The sequence below is a fragment of the Oncorhynchus clarkii genome, chromosome 20, assembly GCF_045791955.1.
Source record: "Oncorhynchus clarkii lewisi isolate Uvic-CL-2024 chromosome 20, UVic_Ocla_1.0, whole genome shotgun sequence".
NCBI lineage: Eukaryota > Metazoa > Chordata > Actinopteri > Salmoniformes > Salmonidae > Oncorhynchus > Oncorhynchus clarkii.
The window spans coordinates 84,484,708-84,501,025 of record NC_092166.1 but is presented as its reverse complement, the minus strand read 5'-3'; the positions used below and the strand labels follow the sequence as shown (position 1 = coordinate 84,501,025).

Genomic DNA, 16,318 nt, shown 5'->3' with positions numbered 1-16,318 from the left:
GGAAGGCTTTCCACTAGATGTAGGAACATTGCTGCTATAACAGCCTCCATTCTTCTGGGAAGGCTTTCCACTAGATGTAGGAACATTGCTGCTATAACAGCCTCCACTCTTCTGGGAAGGCTTTCCACTAGATGTAGGAACATTGCTGCTATAACAGCCTCCACTCTTCTGGGAAGGCTTTCCACTAGATGTAGGAACATTGCTGCTATAACAGCCTCCACTCTTCTGGGAAGGCTTTCCACTAGATGTTGGAACATTGCTGCTATAACAGATTCCACTCTTCTGGGAAGGCTTTCCACTAGATGTTGGAACATTGCTGTAATAACAGCCTCCACTCTTCTGGGAAGGCTTTCCACTAGATGTTGGAACACTGCTGCTATAACAGATTCCACTCTTCTGGGAAGGCTTTTCCACTAGGATGTTAGAACATTGCTGCGGGGACTTGCTTCCATTCAGCCACAAGAGCATTAGTGAGGTCGGGCACTGATGTTGGGCGATTAGGCTCGCAGTCTGTGTTCCAATTAATCCCAAAGGTGTTCGATGGGGTTAAGGTCAGGGCTCTGTGCAGGCCAGTCACGTTCTTTCACACTTAAAGTTGCGCTGGACAGTTCTTGCTGGGCAGAAATTTGACAAACTGACTTGTTGGAAAGGTGGCATCCTATGATGGTGCTACATTGAAAGCGCGCTGTGTGCGGCTGGTTGGGTTGTGTATCGGAGGACGCATGACTTTCAACCTTCGTCTCTCCCAAGCCCGTACGGGAGTTGTAGCGATGAGACAAGATAGTAGCTACTACAACAATTGGATACCACAAAATTGGGGAGAAAAAAAGGGGTTAAAATAAAATAAAATAATACTACTTTTGTAGATTCACAGGCTAGTGCTTTTGCTGTTCCTTACACCTGATTGGCTCACGATTTGATAAGGAGGCGCATGGTTGCATTCCCGATGTCGGTCTTCACTTGTGGAGTACTTTGGAGCTGCGATACCCGTGAGAATGACCTGATCACGTGACCGGCATTGGCTAATAAGAATTGAGATATCTGAGCAAGCCACGTGAGCTGGGAGAAGGGAATTATAATCATTATACTCAGGGCACAACAGACACTTTGGTTGCAGAAGGCATGGAATTCTGTTTTAGGGGGCATTAAGAATACTATTGTTGTCTGAATACAACCTTGTTTTCCTACTGCATGAACGGGGCGGCAGGGTAGTGGTTAGAGTGTAGAGGTGGCAGCGTAGCCTAGTGGTTAGAGTGGAGGGGTGGCAGGGTAGCCTAGTGGTTAGAGTGTAGAGGTGGCAGCGTAGTGGTTAGAGTGTAGAGGTGGCAGGTTGTCTAGTGGTTAGAGTGTAGAGGTGGCAGCGTAGCCTAGTGGTTAGAGCGGAGGGGCGGCAGGGTAGTGGTTAGAGCGTAGAGGTGGCAGCGTAGCCTAGTGGTTAGAGCGGAGGGGCGGCAGCGTAGTGGTTAGAGTGGAGGGGCGGCAGCGTAGCCTAGTGGTTAGAGTGGAGGGGCGGCAGCGTAGTGGTTAGAGCGGAGGGGCGGCAGGGTAGTGGTTAGAGCGTAGAGGTGGCAGCGTAGCCTAGTGGTTAGAGTGGAGGGGTGGCAGGGTAGTGGTTAGAGCGTAGAGGTGGCAGCGTAGCCTAGTGGTTAGAGTGTAGAGGTGGCAGCGTAGCCTAGTGGTTAGAGTGTAGAGGTGGCAGCGTAGCCTAGTGGTTAGAGCGGAGGGGCGGCAGCGTAGCCTAGTGGTTAGAGCGGAGGGGCGGCAGCGTAGCCTAGTGGTTAGAGCGGAGGGGCGGCAGCGTAGCCTAGTGGTTAGAGCGGAGGGGCGGCAGCGTAGCCTAGTGGTTAGAGCGGAGGGGCGGCAGCGTAGCCTAGTGGTTAGAGCGGAGGGGCGGCAGCGTAGCCTAGTGGTTAGAGCGGAGGGGCGGCAGCGTAGCCTAGTGGTTAGAGCGGAGGGGCGGCAGCGTAGCCTAGTGGTTAGAGCGGAGGGGCGGCAGCGTAGCCTAGTGGTTAGAGCGGAGGGGCGGCAGCGTAGCCTAGTGGTTAGAGCGGAGGGGCGGCAGCGTAGCCTAGTGGTTAGAGCGGAGGGGCGGCAGCGTAGCCTAGTGGTTAGAGCGGAGGGGCGGCAGCGTAGCCTAGTGGTTAGAGCGGAGGGGCGGCAGCGTAGCCTAGTGGTTAGAGCGGAGGGGCGGCAGCGTAGCCTAGTGGTTAGAGCGGAGGGGCGGCAGCGTAGCCTAGTGGTTAGAGCGGAGGGGCGGCAGCGTAGCCTAGTGGTTAGAGCGGAGGGGCGGCAGCGTAGCCTAGTGGTTAGAGCGGAGGGGCGGCAGCGTAGCCTAGTGGTTAGAGCGGAGGGGCGGCAGCGTAGCCTAGTGGTTAGAGCGGAGGGGCGGCAGCGTAGCCTAGTGGTTAGAGCGGAGGGGCGGCAGCGTAGCCTAGTGGTTAGAGCGGAGGGGCGGCAGCGTAGCCTAGTGGTTAGAGCGGAGGGGCGGCAGGGTAGCCTAGTGGTTAGAGCGGAGGGGCGGCAGGGTAGCCTAGTGGTTAGAGCGGAGGGGCGGCAGCGTAGCCTAGTGGTTAGAGCGGAGGGGCGGCAGCGTAGCCTAGTGGTTAGAGCGGAGGGGCGGCAGCGTAGCCTAGTGGTTAGAGCGGAGGGGCGGCAGCGTAGCCTAGTGGTTAGAGCGGAGGGGCGGCAGCGTAGCCTAGTGGTTAGAGCGGAGGGGCGGCAGCGTAGCCTAGTGGTTAGAGCGGAGGGGCGGCAGCGTAGCCTAGTGGTTAGAGCGGAGGGGCGGCAGCGTAGCCTAGTGGTTAGAGCGGAGGGGCGGCAGCGTAGCCTAGTGGTTAGAGCGGAGGGGCGGCAGCGTAGCCTAGTGGTTAGAGCGGAGGGGCGGCAGCGTAGCCTAGTGGTTAGAGCGGAGGGGCGGCAGCGTAGCCTAGTGGTTAGAGCGGAGGGGCGGCAGCGTAGCCTAGTGGTTAGAGCGGAGGGGCGGCAGCGTAGCCTAGTGGTTAGAGCTTAGGGGCGGCAGCGTAGCCTAGTGGTTAGAGCGGAGGGGCGGCAGCGTAGCCTAGTGGTTAGAGCGGAGGGGCGGCAGCGTAGCCTAGTGGTTAGAGCGGAGGGGCGGCAGCGTAGCCTAGTGGTTAGAGCGGAGGGGCGGCAGCGTAGCCTAGTGGTTAGAGCGGAGGGGCGGCAGCGTAGCCTAGTGGTTAGAGCGGAGGGGCGGCAGCGTAGCCTAGTGGTTAGAGCGGAGGGGCGGCAGCGTAGCCTAGTGGTTAGAGCGGAGGGGCGGCAGCGTAGCCTAGTGGTTAGAGCGGAGGGGCGGCAGCGTAGCCTAGTGGTTAGAGCGGAGGGGCGGCAGCGTAGCCTAGTGGTTAGAGCTTAGGGGCGGCAGCGTAGCCTAGTGGTTAGAGTGAGAGAATCCCAGAGCAGACAAGGTAAAAATCTGTCTTTCTGCAGTTAGGCAGTTAACCCACTGTTCCCCGGTAGACCGTCATTGTAAATAAGAATTTGTTCTTAACTGATGTGCCTATTTAAATAAAGGTTTCATTAAATACAATTTGAAAAAATTTAATTGAACAATTAAATGCTTTGTACTTTTCTGATGACAGCGAATTGACAGGCAAACGACACACTTCAATGCTAACTTATTTCTTCCTTTGCCTTGACAGCCTTCCCCTGGTTTGGGATGGACATCGGCGGTACTCTGGTGAAGCTGGTCTACTTCGAGCCTAAGGACATCACGGCGGAGGAGGAACAGGAAGAGGTGGAAAACCTGAAGAGCATCCGCCGCTACTTGACCTCCAACACGGCGTACGGGAAGACGGGCGTCCGAGACGTTCACCTGGAACTGAAGAACCTGACCATGTGTGGCCGGACGGGCAACCTGCACTTCATCCGCTTCCCCACGCAGGCCATGCACCGCTTCATCCAGATGGGCAGCGACAAGAACTTCTCCAGCCTCCACACCACGCTCTGCGCCACGGGCGGAGGGGCCTACAAGTTCGAGAACGACTTCAGAACGGTGAGTGAGAGAATTAGACAACGGGTGACCTGACAACCTTGCAGCCTCATTTCTACCAGCATGTCACATGAGTAACGAAGAAAAAAAACTCTAGACAACCTTTACTCCACACAGAGACGCATACGAAGCTGAACAATTAATAAAATGGCCACCCAGACTATTTGCATTGAACCCCCCCCCCCTTTGTTTTCACACTGCTGCTACTCGCTGTTTATTATCTATGCATAGTCACTTTACCCCTACCTACATGTACAAATTACTTTGACTAACCTGTACCCCTGCACATTGACTCGGTACCGGTACCCCCTGTATATAGCCTCCACATTGACTCTGTACCGGTACCCCCTGTATATAGCCTCCACATTGACTCTGTACTGTAATACCCTGTATATAGCCTCCACATTGACTCAGTACCGTAATACCCTGTATATAGCCTCCACATTGACTCGGTACCGGTACCCCCTGTATATAGCCTCCACATTGACTCTGTACTGGTACCCCCTGTATATAACCTCCACATTGACTCGGTACCGGTACCCCCTGTATATAGCCTCCACATTGACTCTGTACCGGTACCCCCTGTATATAGCCTCCACATTGACTCTGTACCGGTACCCCCTGTATATAGCCTCCACATTGACTCTGTACTGGTACCCCCTGTATATAGTCTCCACATTGACTCTGTACCGGTACCCCCTGTATATAGCCTCCACATTGACTCTGTACCGGTACCCCCTGTATATAGCCTCCACATTGACTCTGTACTGGTACCCCCTGTATATAGCCTCCACATTGACTCTGTACTGGTACCCCCTGTATATAGTCTCCACATTGACTCTGTACCGGTACCCCCTGTATATAGCCTCCACATTGACTCTGTACTGGTACCCCCTGTATATAGTCTCCACATTGACTCTGTACTGGTACCCCCTGTATATAGCCTCCACATTGACTCTGTACCGGTACCCCCTGTATATAGCCTCCACATTGACTCTGTACTGGTACCCCCTGTATATAGTCTCCACATTGACTCTGTACCGGTACCCCCTGTATATAGCCTCCACATTGACTCTGTACTGGTACCCCCTGTATATAGCCTCCACATTGACTCTGTACTGGTACCCCCTGTATATAGCCTCCACATTGACTCGGTACCGGTACCCCCTGTATATAGCCTCCACATTGACTCTGTACCGGTACCCCCTGTATATAGCCTCCACATTGACTCTGTACCGGTACCCCCTGTATATAGCCTCCACATTGACTCTGTACTGGTACCCCCTGTATATAGTCTCCACATTGACTCTGTACCGGTACCCCCTGTATATAGCCTCCACATTGACTCTGTACCGGTACCCCCTGTATATAGCCTCCACATTGACTCTGTACTGGTACCCCCTGTATATAGCCTCCACATTGACTCGGTACCGGTACCCCCTGTATATAGCCTCCACATTGACTTTGTACTGGTACCCCCTGTATATAGCCTCCACATTGACTCGGTACCGGTACCCCCTGTATATAGCCTCCACATTGACTCTGTACTGGTACCCCCTGTATATAGCCTCCACATTGACTCGGTACCGGTACCCCCTGTATATAGCCTCCACCTTGACTCGGTACCGGTACCCCCTGTATATAGCCTCCACATTGACTCTGTACTGGTACCCCCTGTATATAGCCTCCACATTGACTCTGTACTGGTACCCCCTGTATATAGTCTCCACATTGACTCTGTACCGGTACCCCCTGTATATAGCCTCCACATTGACTCTGTACCAGTACACCCTGTATATAGCCTCCACATTGACTCTGTACTGGTACCCCCTGTATATAGCCTCCACATTGACTCTGTACTGGTACCCCCTGTATATAGCCTCCACATTGACTCGGTACCGGTACCCCCTGTATATAGCCTCCACATTGACTCTGTACTGGTACCCCCTGTATATAGCCTCCACATTGACTCGGTACCGGTGCCCCCTGTATATAGCCTCCACATTGACTCTGTACCGGTGCCCCCTGTATATAGCCTCCACATTGGCTCTGTACCGTAACACCCTGTATATAGCCTCCACATTGACTCTGTACTGGTACCCCCTGTATATAACCTCCACATTGACTCTGTACTGGTACCCCCTGTATATAGTCTCCACATTGACTCTGTACCGGTGCCCCCTGTATATAGCCTCCACATTGACTCTGTACCGGTGCCCCCTGTATATAGCCTCCACATTGACTCTGTACTGGTACCCCCTGTATATAGTCTCCACATTGACTCTGTACCGTAACACCCTGTATATAGCCTCCACATTGACTCTGTACCAGTACACCCTGTATATAACCTCCACATTGACTCTGTACCGGTACCCCCTGTATATAGCCTCCACATTGACTCTGTACCGGTACCCCCTGTATATAGCCTCCACATTGACTCTGTACCGGTACCCCCTGTATATAGCCTCCACATTGACTCTGTACCGGTACCCCCTGTATATAGCCTCCACATTGACTCTGTACCGGTACCCCCTGTATATAACCTCATTGTTGCAATTCATTTTTTTATTTTTTATTCAGAAAATATTTTCTTAACTCTATTTTCTTTAAACTGCATTGTTGGTTAAGGGCTTGTAAGTCGGCATTTCACGGTAAGGTCTACTACATCTGTTGTATTCGGCGCATGTGACTAATAGAGTTTGATTTGATTCCAGTCAAGGAAGGGTGTTCTGTGTTTGATAAGACATTGCTTTTAAAATGTTGTCTGGACTTGAGGCCGATGCTTTACTGTACCAGTGCTGCGAAGACGAGCTGTGCTGTCAGGCACTTGGTTGTGGTGCTGACCGGCTGGGCTTCTATGTTCTCTGGTCGCAGACCTGATTTGTTTACGTAGTCAAGGTTGAGGGAGCAGGTGACTGAGGTTTTGCATCATCCTTTCATTTTCCTCACGCCTCTCTCTCTCCCCTCCCCCTCTACAGATGGCTGATTTAGAGCTGTTGAAGCTGGATGAGCTTGACTGTCTGATTCACGGCCTGCTCTATGTGGACTCCGTGAGGTTCAACGGCCACCCCGAGTGCTTCTACTTTGAGAACCCGTCAGACACCCAGAACAGTGTGAAGACACCGTGCAGTCTGGCCGACCCGTTCCCTATGCTGCTGGTCAACATTGGATCTGGGGTTAGCATCCTGGCTGTGTACTCCAAAGACGACTACAAACGGGTCACCGGCACCAGGTATGAACTTTAAGTTTTTAATTTTTTAAAGCCTTGCAAGGTCTGTATTTTTATGATTTCTGGTAGTGTTTAAAATCTGAAAGGTTTCAGGACATTGCTGTTCACCAGTGCCAATTCAAATCCATTTGTTGTATTGGTTTTACATACAGTATCTACATTCTTTGACGACAGTCCGAAGTCCTTTTTACTGATTATCAATGGACTGGGTTTTCCCAGGTGAGAGTTGTTTTCTAGCATGTGGGGGAGTCATTGAACAGAAAGGAACTGTAAATCTTCCAAAAAGCCCCAGATTTGTAGTTTTCCTCGTTAAAAAGAGAATCATCATACCTTGTAATGTCAACAGAGATTACAGAGAAAAACAATCATTTACAACTCTCTTCTTTACTACGAAGTGACAGACTCATTCGTTTTGGTTCTGTCCATATGTAGCTTGTTTTTGGTTGTTTTTGGTTGCAGGTTCAGGAATGGCTGAAGAATTGAAACATTCACCTGGAGCTAACTCTGCAAATAGCACTGCTGGGTGATTTAAAAAGTCATAGTCAATCAATCAATAATAGATACTGTCTGTCTGCTCGTTGCACAGGGACAGTCTATATTTACCATGTTCCCTAGACAGTAGATACTGTCTGCCTGCTCGTTGCACAGGGACAGTCTATATCTACATCAGTTCCACCTTGGAACATCTCTACATAGAAAACGTCACTGGGATGAAACTGAAATGATGCTGGTATTTGTAATTTTTAAACATTCCGTTAACCACGGCCAAGTTATCCTTTACCCAACCTAACTAACCCTGACTTAACCACGGCCAAGTTATCCTTTACCCAACCTAACTAACCCTGACTTAACCACGGCCAAGTTATCCTTTACCCAACCTAACTAACCCTGACTTAAGCACGGCCAAGTTATCCTTTACCCAACCTAACTAACCCTGACTTAACCACGGCCAAGTTATCCTTTACCCAACCTAACTAACCCTGACTTAACCACGGCCAAGTTATCCTTTACCCAACCTAACTAACCCTGACTTAACCACGGCCAAGTTATCCTTTACCCAACCTAACTAACCCTGACTTAACCACGGCCAAGTTATCCTTTACCCAACCTAACTAACCCTGACTTAACCACGGCCAAGTTATCCTTTACCCAACCTAACTAACCCTGACTTAACCACGGCCAAGTTATCCTTTACCCAACCTAACTAACCCTGACTTAACCACGGCCAAGTTATCCTTTACCCAACCTAACTAACCCTGACTTAACCACGGCCAAGTTATCCTTTACCCAACCTAACTAACCCTGACTTAACCACGGCCAAGTTATCCTTTACCCAACCTAACTAACCCTGACTTAACCACGGCCAAGTTATCCTTTACCCAACCTAACTAACCCTGACTTAACCACGGCCAAGTTATCCTTTACCCAACCTAACTAACCCTGACTTAAGCACGGCCAAGTTATCCTTTACCCAACCTAACTAACCCTGACTTAACCACGGCCAAGTTATCCTTTACCCAACCTAACTAACCCTGACTTAACCACGGCCAAGTTATCCTTTACCCAACCTAACTAACCCTGACTTAACCACGGCCAAGTTATCCTTTACCCAACCTAACTAACCCTGACTTAACCACGGCCAAGTTATCCTTTACCCAACCTAACTAACCCTGACTTAACCACGGCCAAGTTATCCTTTACCCAACCTAACTAACCCTGACTTAACCACGGCCAAGTTATCCTTTACCCAACCTAACTAACCCTGACTTAACCACGGCCAAGTTATCCTTTACCCAACCTAACTAACCCTGACTTAACCACGGCCAAGTTATCCTTTACCCAACCTAACTAACCCTGACTTAACCACGGCCAAGTTATCCTTTACCCAACCTAACTAACCCTGACTTAACCACGGCCAAGTTATCCTTTACCCAACCTAACTAACCCTGACTTAACCACGGCCAAGTTATCCTTTACCCAACCTAACTAACCCTGACTTAACCACGGCCAAGTTATCCTTTACCCAACCTAACTAACCCTGACTTAACCACGGCCAAGTTATCCTTTACCCAACCTAACTAACCCTGACTTAACCACGGCCAAGTTATCCTTTACCCAACCTAACTAACCCTGACTTAACCACGGCCAAGTTATCCTTTACCCAACCTAACTAACCCTGACTTAACCACGGCCAAGTTATCCTTTACCCAACCTAACTAACCCTGACTTAACCACGGCCAAGTTATCCTTTACCCAACCTAACTAACCCTGACTTAACCACGGCCAAGTTATCCTTTACCCAACCTAACTAACCCTGACTTAACCACGGCCAAGTTATCCTTTACCCAACCTAACTAACCCTGACTTAACCACGGCCAAGTTATCCTTTACCCAACCTAACTAACCCTGACTTAACCACGGCCAAGTTATCCTTTACCCAACCTAACTAACCCTGACTTAACCACGGCCAAGTTATCCTTTACCCAACCTAACTAACCCTGACTTAACCACGGCCAAGTTATCCTTTACCCAACCTAACTAACCCTGATTTAACCACGGCCAAGTTATCCTTTACCCAACCTAACTAACCCTGACTTAACCACGGCCAAGTTATCCTTTACCCAACCTAACTAACCCTGACTTAACCACGGCCAAGTTATCCTTCTTTGAAAGAGTTAAGTCAGGCTGAGGTTGGTTTAAGGATTACTTGGTCATGGTTAAATCAGGCTTAGGTTGGTTAATTAAAGGATAACTTGGCCATGGTTAACTTGACTAGGGTTAAGTCAGGGTTAGGTTGGCAAAAGGATCTGTTGTGGAAAAAGAACCCAATTGTCATGACTCAAGTAAAAGTCACCCAGTAAAATACTACTTGAGTAAAAGTCAAAGTATTTGGTTTTAAATATACTTCAGTATCAAAAGTAAAAAGTATAAATCATTTCAAATTCCTGATATTAGACAAACCAGACGACACAATTTTTGTTCTTTTTCTTTTACAGATAGCCAGGGGCACACTCCAACACTCAGACATCATTTACAGATAGCCAGGGGAACACTCCAACACTCAGACATCATTTACAGATAGCCAGGGGAACACTCCAACACTCAGACATCATTTACAGATAGCCAGGGGAAAACTCCAACACTCAGACATCATTTACAAATGAAGCATTGGGTTTAGTAAGTCCTCCAGATCAGAGGCAGTAGGGATGACCAGGGATGTTCTGTTTAGTGAGTCCTCCAGATCAGAGGCAGTAGGGATGACCAGGGATGTTCTGTTTAGTGAGTGAATTGGACCATTGTCCTGTCCTGCTAAGCATTCACAATGTAAGTACTTTGAGGGTCAGGGAAAATGTAAAGAATAAAAAGTACATTGTTTTCTTTAGGAATGTAGTGGAGTAAAAGTACATGTTGTCAAAAAATATAAATAGTAAAGTACAGATACCCTAAAAAAAAACAACTACTTAAGTAGTACTTTTAAGTATTTACACCACTGAAAAGGATAACTTGGCTGTGGTTAAGTCCAGGTTAAGTGACAGGGCTTTGGGTCAGCTTACAGTTCCACTGTGACCTGTTCTGCCTACCTCCACAAGCACCCCCTGTCTCAGGCTGAGAGGGGACCCCCTGTCTCAGGCTGAGAGGGGACTCATTTTTAGGCCACTGTTGTATGTTTATTCAGAACCACTTCCCATGACCCCGGCACGAGGGACGAAGCCGTAACTTGAAGCATGCATGCGTGTAACTACAAAATTTCACACATTTACGATTTGATGTCATTGCCCATTTGATGTGTTCCTGTGCCTGATGCCTTCTGTGTCCTCCTCTCAGTCTTGGTGGGGGTACGTTCCTGGGCCTGTGCTGCCTGCTGACTGGGTGTGAGACATTTGAAGAGGCTCTGGATATGGCTAGCAGAGGCGACAGCAGCAATGTGGACAAGCTGGTGAGGGATATCTACGGAGGAGACTATGAGCGTTTTAGCCTCCAAGGATCTGCTGTGGCCTCCAGGTGAGCAAAGGACCACTCAGTACTGGAATTATACTGGATATACCATGATAACTATACTGGATATACCATGATAACTATACTGGATATACCATGATAATTATACTGGATATACTATATATATATATATATATCTACCATGATAATATATACACTGAACAAAAATATATAAATGCAACATTTTCAAATATTGAAGGAAATCCTTTAAATGCCAAGAGTGTTTGAAGCTGTCATCAAGGCAAAGGGTGGCTACTTTTGAAGAATCTCAAATATTAACTTATTTTGATCTATATAACACTTTTTTTTTGGTTACTACATGATTCCATATGTGTTATTTCATAGTTTCAATGTCTTTACTACCATTTTACAATGTAGAAAATAGTCAAAAGAAAGACAAACCCTGGAATGAGTAGGTGTGTCAACGTTCGACTGGTACTGTAAGCATGTACAGTTGAAGTCGGAAGTCTACATACACTTAGGTTGGAGTCATTCAAACTCGTTTTTCAACCACTCCACAAATGTCTTGTGAACAAACTATAGTTTTGGCAAGTCGGTTAGGACATCTACTTTGTGCATGACACAAGATATTAACACAACAATTGTTTACACAATTCCAGTGGGTCAGAAGTTTACATACACTAAGTTGACTGTGCCTTTAAACAGCTTGGAAAATTCCAGAAAATTATGTCAAGGCTTTAGAAGCTTCTGATAGGCTAATTGACATCATTTGAGTCAATTGGAGGTGTACCTGTGGATGTATTTCAAGGCCTACCTTCAAACTTAGTGCCTCTTTGCTTGACATCATGGGAAAAAATAAATCAGCCAAGACCAGAGAAAATAATTTGTAGACCTCCACAAGTCTGGTTCATCCTTGGGAGCACTTTCAAAATGCCTGAAGGTACCACGTTCATCTGTACAAACAATAGTACGCAAGTATAAACACCATGGGACTATGCAGCTGTCATATCGCTCAGGAAGGAGACGTGTTCTGTCTCCTAGAGATGAACGCACTTTGGTGAGAACAGTGCAAATCAATCCCAGAACAACAGAAAAGGACCTTCTGAAGATGCTGGTGGAAACAGGTACAAAAGTATCTATATCCACAGTAGAACGAGTCCTATATCGGCATAACCTGAAAGGCTGCTCAGCAAGGAAGAAGCCACTGCTCCAAAACCGCCATAAAAAAAGCCAGACTACGGTTTGCAACTGCACATGGGGACAAAGATTGTACTTTTTGGAGAAATGTCCTCTGGTCTGATGAAACAAAAACAGAACTGTTTGGCCATAATGACCATCGTTATGTTTGGAGGAAAAAGGGGAGGCTTGCAAGCCGAAGAACACCATCTCAACCGTGAAGCACGGGGGTGGCAGCATCATGTTGTGGGGGTGCTTTGCTGCAGTAGGGACTAGTGCATTCACTTGTGGAATGCTACCTGAAATGTTTGACCCAAGTTAAACAATATAAAAGGCAATGCTACCGAATACTAATTGAGTGTATGTAAATGTCTGACCCACTGGGAATGTGATGAAAGAAATAAAAGCTTAAATAAATAATTATCTCTACTATTATTCTGACATTTCACATTCTTAAAATAAAGTGGTGATCCTAACTGACCTAAAACAGGGAATATTCACTAGGATTAAATATTAGGAGTTGTGAAAAACTGAGTTTAAATATATTTGGCCAAGGTGTATGTAAACTTCCAACTTCAACTGAATGTAATGTAATGTAATGTAACCATAAATGTAATTGTTATGGTAGTTAATGAACTGTAGAAGCACATTTATATAAGCTACTGCTACACAGTACAAGGTGCAATGTAGGTTAAGTAACAGTGTCTTTTGTCCCAGAAGGGATCTATATCACTGGCCTTGTTTTATGATGTTCAATTCTCTATTAATTCTAAACAAAACTCGTAATGGTATCGTTTTTAAATTTTAAAGAAGAATTTGTTCATTCCTAATAGAAGTTCTCGTGATTTCTTATGTTATGCTGTTTGTTATTTTAACACAGCTTTGGCCACATGATGAGTAAACAGAAACGAGACTCCATCAGCAAAGAGGACCTGGCCCGGGCTATGCTGGTCACCATCACCAATAACATCGGTTCCATCGCACGCATGTGTGCCGTCAACGAGGTCATCGCACAAACATTCTCCCTGCAGTTTGCGTTTTATATTAATATTCATTCACTTACTTCATGTTTTCAGGAGAAGTAGTTGTCTAAAGGGCTTATTTGCATTTACACTTTTCTTACATCCGAGTCATTTTAGTCAGTTATCCAGAGTGACTTAAGATGAACACACTAAGGTAGTGTAACCGGTGTGAAATGGCTAGCTAGTTAGCGGTGGTGCGCTAGTAGCGTTTCAATCGACGACGTCACTCACTCCGAGACCTTGGAAGTAGTTGTTTCTGTAAGAGCTGCGGGTTTTGTGGAGCGATAGATAACGATGCTTCGTGGGAGGCAGTTGATGACGTGTTCAGGTGGTCCCTGGTTCAAGCCCAGGTTTGGGGGGGGGGGGGCAAGGAGAGGAACGGAAAGCAAATACTGTTACAGTAGCTAGGTGAGACAACCACATTTCAGTCTTTTTTTTTTGGCTGGTTTTCTGTATGCTTTCAGCTTCTTTAGTGTTTCCATGGTGATCAAGCAGCATTGTACAGGGCTTTGAAAGCGCACCGAACTTCAGCTCCGCCACCACCATCTGGCCCGTAGACCTTTTTCCAAAAGCGTGAACTACAGTATAGAATTACTCTATTGCCGAGCAACAATGTTTTAGTGTCCGTGATCTCTCTCTTATAGTGATAGCTCTGACAAGAGGCCAAGAGGCCCGACACATAAGCTTGAATAAAATAAGTGATACTAGCAAAGAGTCGTGTGCAGGTTTCTCTTTTATTTGACGTTCCCACACACCTGCTACAAGATCACTCCGATGTGGGGCTGCTTTAAAAATCAATTAAAAATAAAAGTGTCAGTGATCGTACAGACAGGACAGATACTGTACCAGCTGACTTCCTTCTCTGCTCTGGCCTTGTACCGTTGATAACAGGGGAAGTACAGCAGACTCCTGTCTTTTAGCTCCACTTTGTGGTAATCATGAGTACTTATTTGTATCCCCATTGGTTGTTGGTATTTTATTAGGATCCCCATTGGCTGTTGGTGTTTTATTAGGATCCCCATTGGCTGTTGGTATGTTATTAGGATCCCCATTGGCTGTTGGTATTTTATTAGGATCTCCATTGGCTGTTGGTATTTTATTAGGATCCCCATTGGCTGTTGGTATTTTATTAGGATCCCCATTGGCTGTTGGTATTTTATTAGGATCCCCATTGGCTGTTGGTATTTTATTAGGATCCCCATTGGCTGTTGCAAAAGCAGCAGCTACTCTTCCTGGGGTCCACATGAAACATGACATGATACAGAACATTAATAGACAAGAACAGCTCAAGGACAGAACTACATAAATACATTTAAAAAAAACAATGTTTCTGGAGTTCTGTTATGAACTGTATATTGATCGTCTCTGCATGTTTTGGATACATTCGATATTTAACATTTAAATTGATGCCAGTACTATGACATTTTTCACTTTCAGAAAATCGAGAGAGTTGTGTTTGTTGGGAATTTCTTACGGATCAACACTGTGTCTACTAAGCTGCTGGCCTACGCCATGGACTTCTGGTCCAAGGGACAACTGAAGGCCCTGTTCCTAGAGCACGAGGTACAACGCTCGATTTGAGTTGGAAGATTTAGATTCTGTCAGACTGAATGTTGTCAACTCTACCCCCAAAGCTCCCAGAGTTCATAATCGTAATTTGAGTATTAGTAATAATACTATATTTACCACGTTGTATGTTTTCTGTAGGGATATTTTGGCGCGGTTGGGGCATTCCTGGAGCTGCTAAAGTCGTCTGAGGAGCCATGATGATATGCCAATGTCACCCCTCAAGAAGCTGCCGAGAAGCCGCCACAGGAAACTGGAAAAAGCCATTTTAATAATTTAACTCTAAATATCGTTGAACTATTTGTCTCTCAAATCCCCTCAAATAGAGGTTTTATTAATAAAGCTAATGTAATGTCTCATGTCATGAACCCTGTGTGGCAGGTAAGCGCTAAGGGTCACAGAGACTGTTAGTTTCTTGGTACTGTGTGTAAATATCTATTCTCGTAGTTCTAGAGTGCACTAAAGCCAAAACCTGCTGAGTCTGCAGTCTTCGGTATGGAGGAAAGGGAGTTTCTCTCAACATATGAATATTGCCTTGTCTGCTGCTGTTCTGTCCATCTTTGTGAAAAAGGCCAAGGGGGGGGGGGGTTGGTGGTGTAGTTCTATTTGTATCAAATGAAGGGACCAAAGAGGCTGATTCATCATAATTGACTGGCCCTTTTTAATTCAGCATGTCACAACGAGGGTCCACTCTCCTGTTGCTTGTGGCACATTCATCATAGCTTTATTAACGCATCATGGTAAACAGATATGGGGTGTTATAAACCCTTGGTTCACCAGCCTCCTCAAACTCTCTAGTCTCTTTTTAGTGATGAAGTTCTGTTGGTACGTCTGTCAGGTTCAGATGTATGTTATGAATCTAGATACTTTGGTTATTTTGAGATGCTGCATTACGAGTCCAGTACAAGTATCCACTTCTGTTCGTTTCACACTTGCCTATCTCACTAATAAAGTGGGCCCCATCTTCTCCAAACCCCAGACCATGATGACACCCCTCTACAGCCAGTGGTGATGTCTAGTGTTTTGAATTGCCTAGTAAGGACTGTTTTGTGGTGTTTTGTCTAACGTAGTTGTAAGAAAGGTACATAACTACTGGCAGCAGTTTGTCTACATAGTGATTTTTTTAAAAGTATTTTATCTTATGTCGGTGTGGGAGTTCCTCACCCAGTGCGAAGGGTTAATTTACCTGCAGTTTGGACAGGACATCTCTATTTTGGCACCCAAAGCAATTCCCATAGCTGCTATCAATTTTCTTGTTTTATACATCAGTTAAAGCTATTCAATGTGAATGTGCTTGTCGCTAGAATATTGAAGGACCACCACACTAGACATGATTTACCTGTTGGCTTAGGTATTTCA

At 46.7% G+C, this 16,318-nt stretch overlaps 1 protein-coding gene across 3 annotated transcripts in view; it reads left to right on the top strand.

Moving 5' to 3' along the window:
* The window catches only part of LOC139377003 (pantothenate kinase 1-like), a 28,462-nt gene extending 12,930 nt beyond the window's left edge, over positions 1-15,532 (top strand). For all 3 annotated transcript variants that reach the window (XM_071120054.1, XM_071120056.1, XM_071120055.1), the window contains exons 2-7: positions 3,660-4,012; positions 6,988-7,241; positions 11,064-11,240; positions 13,252-13,375; positions 14,831-14,956; positions 15,101-15,532. In XM_071120054.1, coding sequence (XP_070976155.1) covers positions 3,660-4,012; positions 6,988-7,241; positions 11,064-11,240; positions 13,252-13,375; positions 14,831-14,956; positions 15,101-15,160 — 1,094 coding nt within the window. In that variant the 3' untranslated portion in view covers positions 15,161-15,532. The remainder of the gene's footprint in view (positions 1-3,659; positions 4,013-6,987; positions 7,242-11,063; positions 11,241-13,251; positions 13,376-14,830; positions 14,957-15,100) is intronic.
* The last annotated feature ends 786 nt before the right edge of the window (positions 15,533-16,318 follow it).